Source organism: Canis lupus, chromosome 22, assembly GCF_048164855.1.
Source record: "Canis lupus baileyi chromosome 22, mCanLup2.hap1, whole genome shotgun sequence".
NCBI lineage: Eukaryota > Metazoa > Chordata > Mammalia > Carnivora > Canidae > Canis > Canis lupus.
Window position 1 is genome coordinate 678686 of NC_132859.1, and position 18278 is coordinate 696963.

The 18278-nt window shown below is 44.3% G+C and overlaps 1 protein-coding gene and 1 long non-coding RNA gene across 2 annotated transcripts in view; one reads left to right on the top strand and one right to left on the bottom strand.

Annotated features, from left to right (window-relative positions):
• Positions 1 to 1589: 1589 nt before the first annotated feature.
• Positions 1590 to 18278, bottom strand: part of RSRC1 (arginine and serine rich coiled-coil 1) — a 398138-nt gene continuing 381449 nt past the window's right edge. Inside the window, exons 9-11 of the mRNA XM_072792094.1 lie at positions 9001 to 9107; positions 3050 to 3202; positions 1590 to 2172 (exon numbers count right to left, since the gene is read on the bottom strand). Coding sequence (XP_072648195.1) covers positions 2080 to 2172; positions 3050 to 3202; positions 9001 to 9107 — 353 coding nt within the window. The 3' untranslated portion in view covers positions 1590 to 2079. The remainder of the gene's footprint in view (positions 2173 to 3049; positions 3203 to 9000; positions 9108 to 18278) is intronic.
• LOC140613769 (uncharacterized) lies at positions 4741 to 8817 on the top strand. Its single transcript, XR_012014627.1, has 2 exons — positions 4741 to 6506; positions 6916 to 8817. It is a non-coding gene; the product is annotated as an uncharacterized lncRNA (long non-coding RNA).

The following is an 18278-nucleotide window of genomic DNA, read 5'->3' on the forward strand; positions in this document are numbered from 1 at the left end:
GGCCCCGTCATTTTACAGGTGAGGATGCTGAAGAAGGCGGGTGAATGACCCCGTGTTCTTATTCCACTTCCCCGAGAAGCTCATCAGAAATGAAAACCCAACTTACATCACCAGCACTCCCCGTTCTGTATGAAGTCAACGCTGAGGACTCATCTAAGTCCAGATTGTTACCATTAGTCAAGTGACAGGAGAGGGATTGTGTTTTCTAGACTCATTACAGTCGGATATTAAAGAGGCCAGGACGCATCACTCAGCGTGGGTATGGGGACACAGTTGATAGTGTTCTCTGAAGTCTTTCTCATTAAATTTGATTTGGCTTGTGTGGTAATATTGTAGCCTTCAACAGGAATGTAGGTAAATGAAGTTAGTAATACATGAAAATGAATCATACTGGAAATCAGGGAGGAGGGTGAGAGTCATCGAATCCTGCAGGGATTAAAGTTTGGTTCCCTAAAAAAATAACTTCATTCTCTATCTCTGTGAAAAATTCAGCTTGAGAATACAAAGCAACTGTAATTTAAACTTCTGTATTTGGGCTACTTGCCACAAAGGAGCACTGGCGTTAAATATAATTAACGTAGATCACAATATTTTCAGTAGTTATAAAGTAAGGAACATCAGGCATGGGGGGAAAAAAGCCTAGTCCAGGTTCTGGGGAGAATGACTGGTGTCCCAGTGACAACCCATATTCGTGCCTAGACACTAAAACATACTTTCCAAAAGAGTGAGAGTATTTTTACTGTTTACAAGTTATGCAAAAGATGAAATACAAAATATTTCAAAAATTGTAATTCCTTTCTTAGTCACTAAAAATGCATATATCTATATTAAAAATCACACAAATCTGAGTTTATTTAGAGCTAAACAAAACAAAACAAAAACCCACTAGGATCTACTCAGAATGTCAGCCTTGTTTGTATGCAAACAAGTATTTTGTCATCAGTCTGTTTTCCTTACCTTTTGCAACTGGGATCTTTATATTTTTAAAAATTTTTAACAGGAATTAGAATTTTAGTAGTTTCAGAAATATAACAAAGATGGCTTTAAACCGTCCCGTGTACTGGTAATCCTCTCTCAAAAACTTTTCAGGTTTATCTTGTATTTTGAGGTACAGTCTTCACAGAGGCCAAAATGAGAGACCGAAACGGAGCAAGACAACGGGGCGGTGCTCCCGTGAGCGGTTGAGGACGGTTCTGTGAGGCGGGCGCGAAGTCCGTATCTCTGGCAGGTTTAGCAGGGGAGCACAGGTGGTTTCGCTCCAGAGCTGCGGGAGATACCCTGCGGTGGCAGACAGCCCTCCCAGTGATGATCCCCGGGTTCTTGCGCACGGAGGCGGGAGGCAGATGCGTAGGGAAGGCCGAGGCGAGAGTTGCATCAGCTTTCTCAGAAAGGATTTCCCCATCGTGGGTATTTGGTCACCTGGTGAGGCCCAGCGTGAACATAAGGTTTCTAGAGGAATGAGCTGGGATCTGCTAACATTTTTAAAAGGACCACTTAGTAAATGCTTATCTCTAAGTAATAGATCTTCGATTTATTTAATTTTCAAGAAATGTTTTTCCTTTAAGATTAACATGCTCATTCTGCTCAGATTGTTTAGACTGCTTTTTATTCTGCCTAAATTTTTACAACAGGGTAAATAAAAGATTCAAAAATGGTTTCAGAAAACAAACAAACACAAAAATGGTTTCATAATACATGGAAGATGAAATGTCACATGGATAGCATATAGTTTGATTCTTACATATGCATGATTATCAAAATTGTGTCCTTAAATGACAATTTGATATTTTTCAAATTTTACTCAGAAACACTGCCGTGTACCATTTATTTTACTGCTGATACTTTTAGGATTAGCTTTATTAATAGTATGACATTTTCACGCATTGTTAGACTTTACTAGTTTTAATATTCACAATGTTTAAGTTCAAACCAACAAATATTCAAGCCTACCCGAGAAATGAATGAAAGACATTACCTTTTCACATAATCAACTAACTGCTTTTTAAGAATAAAAAGTTAATACTGGGATTTAAAAACCTAAACTTCCAATGTACTGTTAATTCAACCATATGAAATTACTTAGGCCACAGGACTGCCCATCAGCCTTTCTTGTCGGAGGGCAATCAGTCTCTTGAACCACTTCTCCTCAGCATCGGCTTTCTCAATAAATAACTGAAATAAGAAAAGAAGAAGGAAAAATGTTACTGTTTGCCATACCTTGGATTTGATCTCGTGTAAGACAAATTACCTTTGTAGGATACATCTTTTAGCACAGATCTGGATATTGTTTAACTTTCACTGACTTTTCAATTGAAGATAATCTGTTTGGAATTAATAATGTTCAGAAAGTCCTGGAGTAAAAGGACTGACATCAGCATTAACAGTTCTATGCTGTATTTTGTGACGTTTTCTCCTACACCTTCCTCAGACATAGCGCAGTGAAACCACCTCAGGGCCCCGTCCCCGACCCGCCCAGCTCAGGAAGCACCTAGCGGGACAGATTCAGAGCTCTCGGAGCCTGTCCTGAAAAGCAAACAGAGCTCCTCTTTTGGTCTATTTCTCTTAAGCGTAGAAAGAATACTTCTAAGAGTCAGACAACCTGATCTGGGCCATCCCTGATCCAAAAACATGTAACTGGGGCAGCTGGGTGGCCCAGCGGTGAGCGCCTGCCTTCGGCCCAGGGCCTGATCCTGGGGACCCGGGATCGAGTCCCACGTCGGGCTCCCTGCATGGAGCCTGCTCCTCCCTCTGCCTGGGTCTCTGCCTCTCTCTCTCTCTCTCTCTCTCTCTCTCTCTCCCCGTCTCTCTCACGAATAAATAAATAAATAAATAAATAAATAAATAAATAAATAAATATCTTTAAAACAACAACAACAAAAAACATGTAACTGCTCTAAGGGATGCGAGTAAGATCCCTATTTCTGGCAAATGGGAACCTAAGAATTCACTTCCTCCCACGGGATTCTTTCCAGCAGCACAGAATGACAACAGCTGCGATTCTTGGGTCAAGGGGACTTCAGAGGACATTCTTAGGATGGAGGGATCTTACATTGGGATGGGCCAGAGAGTTGTCGTCTTGGTACTTGATGGCGGTGGGGATGCTGCTAGCGTCTACGTCTTTTTCGCTGCTGGGTGGGTCGGCGGCTACGGGTGCGGGTCCCGACGCTGCGGTTGTGTGTTTCACCTCGCCAGCTTCCACCGACTGAAACGGGATGTGTGAATATCCATTAATCAGATCCCAATGTACAATTAAAGTTGTGCTTTAACAGTATTTTTTATTTTGAATAGTAGCTGTTCATTTAGTCTCCTTTAAGATAATACTAGTAATAAAAGACCCTGGGTTAGGGACGCCTGGGGGGCTCAGCAGTTGAGCACGTCTGCCTCTGGCTCAGGGCGGGACCCCGGGGTCCCGGGATCGAGTCCCGCATCCAGTTCCCCGCAGGGAGCCTGCTTCTCCCTCTGCCTGGGTCTCTGCCTCTCTCTGTGTGTCTCTCATGAATGAATAAATAAAATCTTAAAAAAAATAAATAAAAGACCCTGGGTTATTGAATAGGAAACAATTCTTCCTAAAACAAGCAAACAAATACAAAAAGATGGAGAACACATTGATCATATTTTTATGACCAGCATATTTTTATTGAGAAATTGGTACTTATGAGTTTATAATAGAAAAAACTATTTCACAAAGCTAAATTCTGTTAGTCAAAACAAGCTTGTGACAAATCTCCAGCATTCATTTGGTCTCTTTAGAGATGAAAAGCAAATTCGGAGGTTATTTTGTTTTTGCTCTTTAAATAACAGCTTCAATGAGTTATAATTCACATATCACAATTTATACAGACGTTAGCATATCCATGGGGTCTTGCAACCACCCCAAGCGACTCCGGAACATCTTCATCATCCTCCCCTGAGACCCCATGCCCGTTAGCGGTCACAGGTCCTCATTTCTCCCCGCCTCCCCATCCCTACACAACCACTCATCTATTTTCTGTCACTGTGGATTTGCCTATTGTGGACACTTCATATAAAAGATCGTACATTATGTAGGGTGTTGTTTTGTTTTCTGTGACTGGCTTCCTCCACTTAGCATGCTCTCGAGGTTCATCTCTGAAAGGCTGAGGCACGTGTCAGCGTGTCACTCCATTTTCTTGCCGAATGCCACTAGGTGCCAGGCACTGTGTCAGGGCTGCAGGTACGAGGCCTGGTCAACTGGCTGCGCCCGGAAGCAGCAGTGCTGTGCTCTCTTGGGTTGGTTCCAACAGCTCCCTCCCTGAGAAGGGAGAGGCCAGGGAAGTGGCTAATTAGCAGCAAGGCCGCAGGGATAACAGGAGATGGACTAGGTGAGAAGCAGAAAGTTAAAATAAAAAAACCCAAAGACGACTGGGAGATTAATTCCACCACTGAGCCTTTTTTCTGCACCTACTGGTTCTATATATGTAGTTTTTGAACCTCTGTTTTCTTTTAATTTAGCCACTTCTGAATATCCACTTCTCTGAACGAGGGTAAAACAGATGTTACTGGGAAAAACATCTAGAAAATGAAATCTGGGATCCCTGGGTGGCGCAGCGGTTTGGCGCCTGCCTTTGGCCCAGGGCGCGATCCTGGAGACCCGGGATCGAATCCCACGTCGGGCTCCCGGTGCTTGGAGCCTGCTTCTCCCTCTGCCTGTGTCTCTGCCTCTCTCTCTCTCTGTGTGACTATCATAAATAAATTAAAAAAAATTAAAAAAAAGAAAAAAAAAAGAAAATGAAATCTACACCAGTCACTTAGTCCTTTCCTTTTTCTCTTTATTATTTATTTATTTTTTAAGACTTATTTATTTATTCCTGAGACCCAGAGAGAGACAGACACAGGCAGAGGGAGAAGCAGGCTCCATGCAGGGAGCCCGACGCAGGACTTGATCCTGGGACCCCGGGGTCACGCTCTGGGCCGGAGGTGGACACTCCACTGTGGAGCCACCGGGCGTCCCAGTCAATCCCCTCTTAGAATGATGTATCTGAGGACTGGACATCCATCTATTTAGTCTTTACTGAGTGCTGCTAACCGCTAAGCACAATACGCAAGCAACAGTAAAATGGGTTTATCCCTTGTACCAAATGGGGATTACATTTTGCCAGTGGCCCGACGGATTACTGACAAGTAAATATCAAAATACACACACCGCCGCCGCGCTTGTAACGAGGGACACACAGATACTTGAGGAAATGCCTGTGAACCGTGGCGGCTCCCTTCTGTATCTCGAAGCCAACACTGCCCCCTCCCTGGGTTCCCCCCTGCCTCGGGGCTCACAGCCCCCAGTGGTACCATGCCCACCCCTGTGCCCTGAAGGTGGGTTTGGTTCCACCGTGGAGCAGAGGCCCGGACGCCAGCTTGGGGGGGCCCTGGACACCCCGTGCTGTGCTGTCGCTGCGGTGGCTGGGCTGCAGTGCCCGGTGCAGAGAACATTCTGTGAGAGCCCAGGGAGCTCATCCTGCTTTACTGATGGTCCTGGAACGTTTTCTGCAAGACGTAAAGTTTTGGAGTTCAGGACCAGAGCCCACAAGTTGTCCTCTGACAATCGTAACTAAAGTCGTGGGACGAGCGAGAATCGGCAACAGCTTCTTGACCTCAGTGAGGACACCCGGGAGAGTCTGGCCGCCAACCCCCAGCGCGGCCACCAGCAAGGCTCCAGCTCAGTGGTGCAGCCACCGGCTGCCTCCGCTGGCAGGAGGGCAGGGGAGACCCCACTGCTTAGGGCCCTTACCCTTCTGAGCAGCAGTGGCCGCCTGCCAGCCACAGTGACTTCAGAGCTGAAGACGTGCCCGTTTGGGACAGCAGTGTAGAAAGGCTGCGTGTGGGTTCCTGAACCGGCACGGCAGGTGCAGTCCGGTGGCCCACTGTCCCGGAGAGGACCACCGAGGGGTGACCTGTTAAATCGACGTGTTGACGGAGACACGACGTCTAGCATATGCTACGGAAACAGCCACGCTCTGGGAGCAGCTCCTGAGCTTAACTAGTGGAACTTGCACAGCTCAAGACAGGCTCTATCAACGGAAGGGGTTGTTCGCAGAGAGAAGCACAGACTTGTTTCCAAGAGGCACAAACTTGACATCAACGTATGTAGGACTGTCCAGAAGACAAAGATACTGCAACCTGGGTCATGAGTAATTTAGTCCCCAAGAGAGCTGGTCTCTGCTGTGCATCAGGGAAGCCCCTATCGCCCCGTGATCGGGATGAAATGGTCCTCAGGATAATTTACCTCCCTTTGCTAAGTAATCTCCTGATAAATAATTCAGCTTCTTGGGCATCCTGAATCGCTACTTTATATTGCAGACAAAGACATTTTAGAGACTGGAAAGGGATATCGTTTTCTAAACTAATAAATTGGCCTTCTGTTTTATATTACAGTTGGTGTAAATTTATTCGCTGTTGGCCCATCATTGCTTTTCTGATCATTTTGAAATGCAGTGACTAATAAAAGTCCAGTGCTGGATGCCTGACACTTAGGCTGCTGTACTTTCACCCAGGTAAATGCCATCTTCTTTGTTGTTATTTTTTCTTTTTAGCGTATCCCCTGTTACTGGATGCATGCCTTCTTGATACCTGACCAGGGAATGGGCACCGAGTTCACAATTACGAGAGACCCTGGATTAATAAAAACAAACATGGGCTCTGGAGTGGAATAAATCTTGTGTGGATGCTCTTTCTTGTCATTTGTTAGCACTCAGACCACGGGTTATAAAATTTGCTGAGCCTCAGCTTGCTTACTTTTAAATAAAGGTTACTGGGATTTTCGATAACTTATACATGTTAAATGTCTAGCACTAACGGTAGCCATTATTATCTTGGTCACTTCAAGTCAATAAAATATAAAAAACACAGTGGGGCTAGGACACATTGTTTTACCTCATTTGCTTAGTGCTTTAATGCTTCCAGGTGCTGTGTTGAAACAAAGTGGGGCAAAGCTGATGTCTGTATACTGAACCAGCAGGCTGCGATGGAGAGCTGTGAAGTGATTTTCAACTACTTGTTCAGTGATACAACAGGTCACCAAGCCTCAAATGAGAATTTTAGGGTCTATAGATGATAAGAAATTACATAAAACAATTTATGACCCAACCAAAGTGAGAACCCTTACATCTCCAAGTCCTTTCAAGGAAGCTGCGGACACACGCAGCCCTTCGCATCCAGTACAGACAGAGGTGGGACAGAAGCAGGGAGAGGAAGAGGAGTAACAGCTCCTGTTTCCTGAGTGCCAGGCACTCGGTAACGGTTTCATAGAAACCACCTTGCTCGTACTCCTACAACCTCTGCCAGTGACACTACTTTCCTTTTAAGATAAGAGAGCCACGGGGTTATCGTGTCGTTTAAGGACACACGGCCAGCAAACGGCAGAATCAGACCTGACCCCCTGTCTGACCCTGCATCTTTAGCTTTTGACCACTGCTTCCCAATTGCTAAATCTAAGACTTACTGTAATTTGGTTTTAATTTTAGAGGAAAGAAATAAAAATGTTGGTAAAGCTCAGATGTCCTGGAGTCCAAAGCCCATCTTCTTTCCACTATACCAGGTCCACTTCTGATCAATCTCCTTGCTCGTTACTGGTTTTACTACTTATTGGAAGAGCTGTTAGGCTCTTGGAGGAAAAAAATGGAATTTAAAAATAGGTTTATCATATTAATAATTAGTATCAAGAGGGAGAAAGTTGTTGAGAGGAAAACCTGCTGTATTAACTAGAGAAGAATACGTATTTCCACAGAAAGAAAATGCTAGTTTATCTTAAGTGAGTCCAGTGAGAGCTGGGAAGTCAGGGTGAACTTCAGAAAATAAATATTTAAACGTAAATTAGTTATTTTAGGCCACAAGAATGACCTTTGTCCATTTCACGTTCCACCACCTTTTAGGAGTCGTGGTGGCAAACGAAGTCAGGGAGCACAGGCGAAGCAGGCCGCTAGTGCTGTGCACCAGGCATATGGTACACGCTCAAGTCACATCTCCAGGATGCTGAGAAGACGTTTACGTCACTAGCAACAACACAAAAACAACAGACAAACGAAATGTCAATTTTCCACTGACCACCTATCAGGTCAGTAGATGGCTTGGTGCCAGCCGGGTGCGAGAGGCAGACACCTCCTGTGCTTGTGGGCAGGATCCGAGCTGCTACAGTGTTTTTGGAGGATGACTTTGGGAACGTGTGAAAATAAATAATATCAACCTTAAGCAAATAACTCCATCTTGAAACACTGACTTAAGGGGATAATAATGAATATTTGTGAACACATATGTAATACCTTCAAGCTAATTAAATAGCTAGTAGCAGAGAAAAAAATAAATGAATTATGATAAATTTATCAGCGGGATACTATACAGTCACTAATGTGTTTACAGATGCAGAGTATTTTTAAGGAAGTGGTAATGACCATGTCTTTATTACACGTATGCTATTGAGGAAGACGCGTATTTCACAGTAGAATGCCTTTTCTAAGTACAGGAGCAGGTTCCTAGAGGCGGCCCTGATAATAATTGAAAGGACACATGCAATATTCAACAGAAATAAAATGCCAATCAAAACTCCTTTTACTGGAGTTGAATAAGTAATACCCGTCTGGGCAAAGAGTGTAGATATATATTACTATTTGGGTAATGATCTGATTGTTAAAACTCTCTTCTAACTTTTCTCTACCAATGTCAACTTAAAAAGTAGATGTAGACACCGGAAAACTATATGGTCGCGAAATGCATTATTACTGCTTTAGAGCTGTTGACGTTTCACTTTGTCTTCTCAGTAAATTTTAAAATAAAAATGGCATCAGATATATTTTACAAGTTAAACTTGAACTGATTCTCACTGATTCATTCTCTCTCTCTCTCTCTCTCTCTCTCTCCAACATGCTGACACTCGCTCACCCTACTTCATCCATGTGTTAGAAGACGCACTTACATTTAAGTAAAATCCATTAATAAAGCATCTCCTCAGTGGGAATCTGGAGGCTTATTCATAATGTCTGGGTGAAAACTTACCTTTTTGACTTCTTTACTTGATCTGAATGTCTGCTGAACAAAAGAATCACTTTCAATGGCTTCAATTTCTTTTACTCTTTTTACTTGTTCTACCAGGGTGGCTTGGTCTAAAAAAAAAAGGGTATAATGTCAGTGTATTTTGGTGCGTAAGCTTGTTAACAACACTCCTCTAAGCGAGGTTCTTTCTTTCTGTGAAGTAATTTTATGACTTCTGGAATCTAACTGGATGAAAAGATGGTATAGTGAGGCTATAACAGAACACTATTTCCCCCCTGAGATCCACAAATACGACATTCTTACACACTAAGGCTCTCACCTAAAACCTAATAAAACATTGCTGAGAAGGCACCACTATAATGATCCCAGCTAATCTGGGCTAATCTTGTGGGAGGGCTTTAAAAATTAAACAAAAGTTATTATGGAAATAACATATACAAAGGAGTAACAGCACAACGGATCCATCGGCACCCGTCACCCAGCTTCTGGAGAAGAACGCTGTTACTTCTTACTTAATTTGTTGATCTTCACTTCATTTTCAGGGTAGAACTGGAGTACTCAAAAGTAACTCCCACATGTCGTGCCGTGTTACCCCTAAATATTCATTTATTTATTTGTTTTTACCCCTGAATATTTAGTAGGCATTTCAGATAAGGGCTTAAAAACACCAAACAGTAAAAACTACATTTTCACATCCAAAAATATTATCAATAATACTGTAATATCATTTTATACAGTCCATTTTAATTTTCACTGATTGTTAAAAAAATGTCTTTTTACAGTAATTTCTTTGAAACAGGATCCAAATAAGGTGCGCACATTAGACTTGGTTGATAAGTGTCTTGAATCCCTTTTCATCACTGTCAGTCTTCAGTCCTTCCCTTTTGTTACTATTTATTTACTGAAGAGAACAGATTGTTTATACTTGAAAACTTTCTACATTCTAGATCTGGCTGATTTTATTCTCATGACATCATTCAACATGTTACTGTATTCCTCATATTTTGTATAAACCAGTAGTTAGATCTAGAGGCTGGCTAAGATTCAGGTTCAATTCCTTTGGGTCAAGGATGCATCACAGGTGATGCTGTGTAATTCCTATTATACTGTATTGGGATGTGTTTCTCCCAATTTTAAAGATGTTAAGACTGATCAGTGGGTCCAAGGTGACGTCAGCCTGACCCCATTATGAAGATCCTCATCAACCTTCCACTTAATATTTTTAGCAGACGTTAATGTTTGTTGATTAGATCCATTATTTCATGAGATGTTGCAAAATGAGGATTTTTCTAATTCTATTATTCTTACTGCTTTTGTTAGCTCTGATTTCTCCGTAATGAAGAACTTCCCTTACTGACTGTGAAGTATGGTCTGTACAGGGAAAGCAGAATAAATGTTTAATTTTTCCCTTTACTTGTCAATTTTGACCCAAAGAGAGCATTATCAGTTCCTGAATATTTATATACTTAATATATTTTACTCCATGTAATGAGTACCCTTATTATTCTACCTTTGGGTAGTGGGGACCTCCTGAAGATGGTCTTACATCCTTTTGATATGGTCCCTTATAGTTAAGGGGTGACAGGATGGTCCAGGCTCGTCTTGTACAGTTCCTGCCCGAGACCTGAAATTAGCCATTTCTTCAAAGGGCGTGGATTCCTTTTAGTAGGAATGATATTTAAAGACAGTAACTTGGGCACCAGGGGTGCTCACTGCTCCTGGATTGTCACTGTTTCTCTGCCTTCTCAATGGATGGGGTAGGTAATGCACATTTTAAGAAGAAAAACATTAATATGAATTCATGCTGATATTACCAAATGAAGGACTAGAGGGCTTTTAAAGTCTTTGGTTTTATATTTGTATATCTTTTTTCTCACTTTAAAATCTTAAGTCTTGGGACCCCTGGTTGGCTCAGGGGTTGAGCATCTGCCTTCGGCCCAGGGCGTGACCCCGGGGTCCCGGGATCGAGTCCCGCATCGGGGTCCCCACAGGGAGCCTGCTTCTCTCTCTGCCTGCGTCTCTGCCTCTCTCTCTCTCTGTCTCTTGTGAATAAATAAAATCTTAAAAAAAAACTTAAGTCTTAATGATACGATCAAAAGTACTCAGTTGTTTCTCTTAATATGAGAGTTGAATATATATTAGTTTCAAAATCATAAGAAAAACATCACTATTAACAAGATGAATCAATATAGTTTAAAATTTCTTTATGATCTTGTTGATCTCAGGAATTATTCCACTGACGAACTGCCAAAACACTATACTCTAAAGTCACCCAAGACCATTCTCCGTGTGACTGTGCTACCAACTTGACATACAGCTAGGGTCAATTTGCTTCAGTTCATTTTGATTTAGGTCTTGCTTTTTGTTTTATTGTCCTTGTGATTAATATGAATACTTTTTGGTATACAACATAGTGATTTAACAACTGCAATGTTTTGCTACGCTCACCACAGGTGCAGTTACTGTCATCACCATAAAACGCTATGACGATAGCACGGAGTGTATGCCCAACACTGTACCTTCTGTTCCCATGACTTATCATTCCGGTACTGGAAGCCGCTACCTCTTACTCCCCTTCACTTGTCTCCCACGCCTTTGTCCCTCTGGCAACTGTCAGTTTATTCTCCATATTAGTAGATCTGATTCTGCTTTTTTGTTATTCACTTGCTTTGTTTTTTTAGATTCTACATATAAGTGAAATCATATGGCATTTTCCTTTTTCTGTCAGACTTATTTCATTTAGCATAATAGTCACTAGGTCCATCCATGTTGTTGCAAATGTTTTCTGTAGCTGTGTAGTTTCCTGTGTGTGCGCGCACACGTACACACCAAATCTTTACCCATTCACCTATCAACGGACACTTGGGTTGCTTCCGTATCTTGGCTGTTGTAAATAATGCTGCAATAGACCCAGGGGTGCATATATCTTTTTGAATTTGTATTTTTGTTTTCTTTGGGTAAACAGAATTACTGGATCATGTGGTATTTCAATTTTTCAATTTTTTAAGGAACCTCCACACTGTGTTTTCACAGTGGCTGCACTAACTTACATTCCCACCAACAGTGCACGAGGGTTCCTTTTTCTCCATGTCCTTGACAACACTTGTTATTTGTCTTTAATATTTGTTTTTTAGTTGCATAAAACACTTGATTCTAAAGTCAAAAGGTAAAACATCATTCAGAGAAGTCTAGGTTTCCTTCCCTATCCCATTCTCTCAGTTCTTCCCCCAGCACATAGGTAACTTTTTATTAGGTTTTGGTTTTAATCTTTCGTTTCGGGATCCCTGGGTGGCGCAGCGGTTTGGCGCATGCCTTTGGCCCAGGGCGCGATCCTGGAGACCTGGGATCAAATCCCACGTCGGGCTCCCGGTGCATGGAGCCTGCTTCTCCCTCTGCCTGTGTCTCTGCCTCTCTCTCTCTCTCTCCCTGTGTGACTATCATAAAAAAAAAAAAAAAAAAAAAATCTTTCGTTTCTTTCTGAAAATATAAGTATACATAGTCTCTTCTTTCTGAAAATATAAGTATACATAGTCTCTTCTTTCTTACACAAAATCAACATCCTACACATTATGTCTTCAATATCACTCCACCCCAGCATAGAGACTTCCCTATTCTACTTTACAGTTGTATAGTTATCTATTTTATGGTTTTATGATAGGGTTTTTTTGAAGATTTTATTTATTCATATGAGAGAGAGAGGCCGAGGGAGGAGCAGGCTCCACACAGGGAGCCTGACACGGGACTCGATCCGGGTCTCCAGGATCATGCCCTGGGCGGAAGGCGGGTGCTAAACCGCTGAGCCACCCGGGCTGTCCTATGACAGGTTTTTTTTTTTTTTTTTTTCTCCCACCACTGCCCTATTGGTAGTCATTTGAGCTGTTTCCAGTCTTTCACTTTTATAATTAGTGCTTTAAAAAATGTGTTGTTTCATATTTTTGTTTTTTGTTTTTTTTCCACATGCTAGGCAGGAAAAGTGCAACATTATGGTTCACACACTCACTGTTTAAACTTTTGCTCTAAGCTGATACATAGGTGAATTAGGAGCTACTGTATATTCAACAAGGGCTCTACAATTTTTATGGATTTTAGACTTCATGAATAAAAACTAGATTTGCATTCTAAGAAACAAACATAAAAAAGAGGCTTGAGACTAAGGTAGTTGTTTGCATCAAAGTAATTTTGACAGCCCAGCAGATCTAAGCTTAAAAGACTAAGTGTTATAATAAAGAGTATGGAGAAGGAATTTGGTTTAAACATTTCAGTAAAAATTCGCAATTTATAAAAAATCTTTTGGCCAATCGGTAATGATACAGTTTGATGCAAGCTCCAGTTTACTTAAGGGAAAGATAGTGCTTCTGGAGGTGTGTCCCCGACAGCTGTAACCAGTCCTTTCTTGTGTGAAAAATAATGTGTGGAATGTTTGGAAGTAATAGCTGCCAGAGCCAACACTCTCATCTTGGGAAGAATATATTTTACAACATAAAAGCAAGTACTGTCAGAGTGTCCTGGACGAGCAAATAGTTCCACATGCTTTAAAATAAAAGCTCCTGTGTATTTTAATTATGCAATGTACTAAATGAACATATAAAATGAGAATATCCTTTACCTAGCTAATTTATTAACATGAACATATTTATACCAGTGGATGGTATTTTTATTAGGCCTGCATAATAGTGGGAAGATGGCAGAGAAAAGTCATAATGGATACCATTCCATGAGACCCAACTTTAATTTGTCAGTGTGAAAATCCATCTGTTTGTATAGGTGTTAATTAGTCTCAGTATTATTTCACCATCATTAATTTCCAAACAAAAGACAGTATTTGTGACTTCAGGAGGATGTTCTCGTATGTATCAACTATTTGAAGCCTTGGGTTTTCTTCTCTAACACATTCTCTCATTTGGATTTACAAAGCACATCACTGGTATTAAACGTCAGAGGTGAGCTCACAAATGGTACTCGATGTCTACAGCCCATAGTGTTTGCAGCTTCCAATATGGACCTACAACCAACGGCCCCAAACACAAATAAAAGTGTTATCACAGAAGCTGGCCCTAGGGCCAGTATGTTCAACAAAACAGCACTGGAGAAATTATAAAGGAAGGAAGGAAAAAGATTAGAGAAGACCAGAACATTATCTTTGTGTTTCTTTAAAGATCACTTCAGGACGAACAAAGTGACAGCGTAGATAAGAGCGAGCCAGTTTGCCTGACTTACAATATGAAAATAAACCAACAGAGCTTTTACCTTTCAATGTGGGAACCATTTTACCCTGATATTTACAGTGTGATATTTAAAGAGTAAGAGAGAGAGAGGTACTGAAATTAAAATTTGAAAAATTCATGGGAGATTTACATTTTTAGCTTTATAAATAGCTCAGCTGCATGCTGTTTGAAAACAGGCATAAAACATGTTTTAAACGGCTTCCTACTCAAAACTCCGATATCAATGTCCATAAATATAGGTCTCGAATATAGTCCTGTCACTCTGGGAAGCAGAGTAACACAGATCAATAAAGTCCAGTAAATTGTTTTAAATTTAGATTTCTAAGTTTTACATGCCAATTTATCATTGAAATATTCTTTATCAATTTTAAGAACAGGAAAAATGTGAATGAAAACTACATATTTATGTGCTTGGCATGAATGCCTAGCATACGAAGTATCTTGTGTTTACCAGCCAGGAGGTAAACATAAAGACAAGGGACAGCGTTACTGGGAGAACCAAAATTACAGGATGTTTTTAAGCATTAACGTGGCAAACGCGGAGGAAAGATCTATTAGCACTCCATCCTGTCTGATGAACACAGTGTTGGTAAATAAAATGACTTTCATAGGTAGTTTGTAAAATGTCAGCAGAAGGGGTACATATTTCATAGTAAAATGAAAAGTACTGGAGTCAGAAAGCAAAGTCACTACAGACTGAAAAAAAAAATCAATGCTAACCGTATGGAAAATCATTTTGTTCTTTTTGTGATAAAAAATTAAAATCAAACATTTTATTAGTTGCTGCTGCTGTTGTAGAATACAAATTAGGCTCACCAAGCACTTCAAGTTCTATTGGACAGTTTTACACGACACAACTTTTACAGAATTCTAAAAAAATTCCAAGTTGTGCACACATTTAAGATAAGTAGGTAAGATGATAAGGTCCGATACAAACCTTTTATTTGAAAAGACAACATTTTAATCTACCGTTTGTGGATCACACAGACCAAGCTCTGAGGTGGCGGCGGTGCTGGGCAGGGGACAGCAGGTGGCGCTCTCGCCCAAGATGTGACCACGGCCGCCGGCGCGGGAGCCTCGGGAAAGGCCTCTTGCTCGGGAAAATCTCTTCAACGGACTCCTTTTGAATGTTAATATTTTATGAATTTCCCCAAAGTTAAAATGCGTTTTATGTTACAAAGAGTTTGGGTCAGTTGGCCTCAGAGTTATTGAGGTGCCCAAGCTACTCTTCCCGTAAAAAAAAAAAAAAAATTATATACCAATAGTGCTTTATAACCACATGAATAATACAAGAGAATATTTTATTTTCGACTCAAATTTTAGTCAAGAATGGGAACACCCAGGACCTTCCTCTTTATGGCGAAATACCGATACTGAAGGCAAAACAGTCTTCGAAGTGTAGAGCGTTCCCAAGGGCTACCGCGGACCGAGAAGAGCAGCACAGACGACGCTGCTTCTTCAGGAAACTCTGAACAATACAGCCTGCGTGGAGGAGCCACGGGGTCCCTCCCAATCCTGGTCACCGTCAACAACTTGTCGTGAACGCGGACGGCCGGGGCGCAGCCCGCTGGCCCCTCCAACAGGACGTCTGGGCTCCCGAGGCCCGCGGAGCGCACACAAGTTCGGGCGAGACCCAGGTGCCGCGGCCGACAGCGCCAGGCAGCCGCGAGGCGTCGGGGGCGAGGACGCTGCAGGACAGCGTGGCGGGCCGCGGCGGCGGGAGCGCAGGCCCAGGCTGTGGGCGGCCCCGGAGGCGTCCTCGTCCCCCTCGTCCTCCTCGTCCTCCTCGTCCCCCTCGTCCCCCTCGTCCTCGGGCAGGGCCCAGGCCGCCCCGTCTCCCAGTCAGCGGCTGTCCGCAGCCAATCGGGCCGCAGGAGCAGCTTCACCGTCGCTGCGCGGGTGGCGTCTCCGATGAACATTTATAAGGGCCGCGAGTGCGCGACGAACGAGGCTGTCGCCCCGCTCTGCGGCTTCCCTGTCCCCGACCTGCCACCGGGGAAGGCGCTGCCGCTGACCCACGTGGCTGTGCGCGGGCGCTGCCTGGCGCCGGGCCTCGTCCGCCTCAGGGAGGCCTCGCTCCCGGCCCTCACGTCCGCCTCAGGGAGGCCTCGCTCCCGGCCCTCACGTCCGCCTCAGGGAGGCCTCGCTCCTGGCCCTCAGGTGCGCCTCAGGGAGGCCTCGCTCCCGGCCCTCAGGTCCGCCTCAGGGAGGCCTCGCTCCCGGCCCTCAGGTGCGCCTCAGGGAGGCCTCGCTCCCAGGGCCCGGGGCCGGGAAGCGCCGCACAGACCCGTGCGCACAATCTAAGCCCTAAAAGCACTGAAGTAACCATTAAAAGAGCAAAACTCCTTGGCGGGCGGCGGGGCGGGGGGCGTCCACGTGCACGAAGCCCTTGCCACGGAGGGACGTGGGGTGGGGCCTGCTGCCGTCGGGGCTCGCGCGGGCGCGGGTCCAGGCTGCGGACCCTGTGACCTGGCGTGACCCTGGCGTGGCCCGGGCGCGGGTGTGGGGGGATGGGGGGCGCAGGCAGCGGGCGTCGCGCGACGTCGCGGAGGGCAGGGGCCCGCCGAGCTCTGCGGGGCTTCCCGGCCGGGGCGCTGGGGCCTACCTGGCTGCGGTCCCGGGACGCGCCCCCGACGGCCCGACAGCAGCGCCCGTCCACGCCGGCGACTGTCCCGCCCGCCGTACCGCGTCCCTCGCGGCCACGCAGCTCGCACACGCTAAGGCTCCACTGGAGGTGGTCGGAGAGGCCGCAGGGCCCCCGCGGGCCTCCCCGGGCCCCCGCCTGACCCCCCGCCCCCGCCCCGGCCCCTCAGCACGGGGGCCGCAGCCGCAGCGGGAGCCGCCGCCACCCCCACCCCCACGGCACAGCCGAGAAACTGAGGCCAAGCAGCCGGTGAGCGGCTCGCAAGCCCTGGCCACAGAGGCGGGGATCCAGTCCCTGCGCCGCGGCCCGGTCGTGACCTCCTCCTCAAGCCGCTCCTTAACCACACGTGCCAAACGCCTTTTTCCCTCCTTTCCATCCATTTCCTAGAAATAATCCACGCCCTTGGTATGTTCACTCGTTCAATACAACGGGATTCTGTTCGCAGAGACGCTGCGTCCGCACCATCTCGGTCCCCGGGCGCTCCGCTCTCCCCGCTACGGAGGACACTTCTAGATGCTTTTACACGTTTGAAAAAGTTCTGAAACCATCATCCACGTCACATCACAAGACGTCTATTCACGTATTAAAAAACACGCAGTTTTTAGGAACCCCGCCTTCTTTTCCAAGCCTGAAAACAACCTGAGTAGGAAATCGCCGCTTTAGAGCTGCTCTTTGCTACGCAGCAATTGTTGCAAAAAACTAGAAGGGTTTCTAGAAATTTGGCCAAACCGATAACCGCCATGTAACTCACTACACAGGCTATTGCCCTAGGCTGGTCTCACGCGTGACAAACACGGGCAGTCGGATCTGCTTGGACAGGGCGGTAAGAAATAATGACTGCCACGAAGCTAAGGCCGCGGAAGCGTTATTTTAACGGGACTGAAGGAAGGAACATAATTCAAGGTACATCAGATTAACAGCGTAGAACACAGAATGTGAAGTTGCTGTTTGCTGTCCATTTTAATTCTAGAATTCTCATTGACTCTAATTAAAATTCTGCAGATGAAGAGTTGTAGGTTTCTAAGGAACTTGCAGCGGGCGCTGTCTGCCAGCCATCTCCACACACCCCATAACCACACACAACTTGCCTGTCAGGAGAGCTAATGCAGACATCGCAGGGCACACCACATTTGTCACTGTGGCTAATATCAGAGATACGCAGCTCTTTTTTCTTAGCACACAAAAGCAAGATATGTAATTCAATGCTCAATTTACCCTTGTCTCGCAGGAGATTTTTCCCCGCTAATTGATAGAAATTAAGCCATTAATCAAGCCACTAGCCATCATTCAAACCAGAGAAGATGAATACAAACTTTCATCATAACCACCTTCCCCATTTTAGTGTTCATTAGCATTAATTTTTAATGCAATTATGCTATTCTTTTACGCTGAGCTCATAAATTACTGCTCTT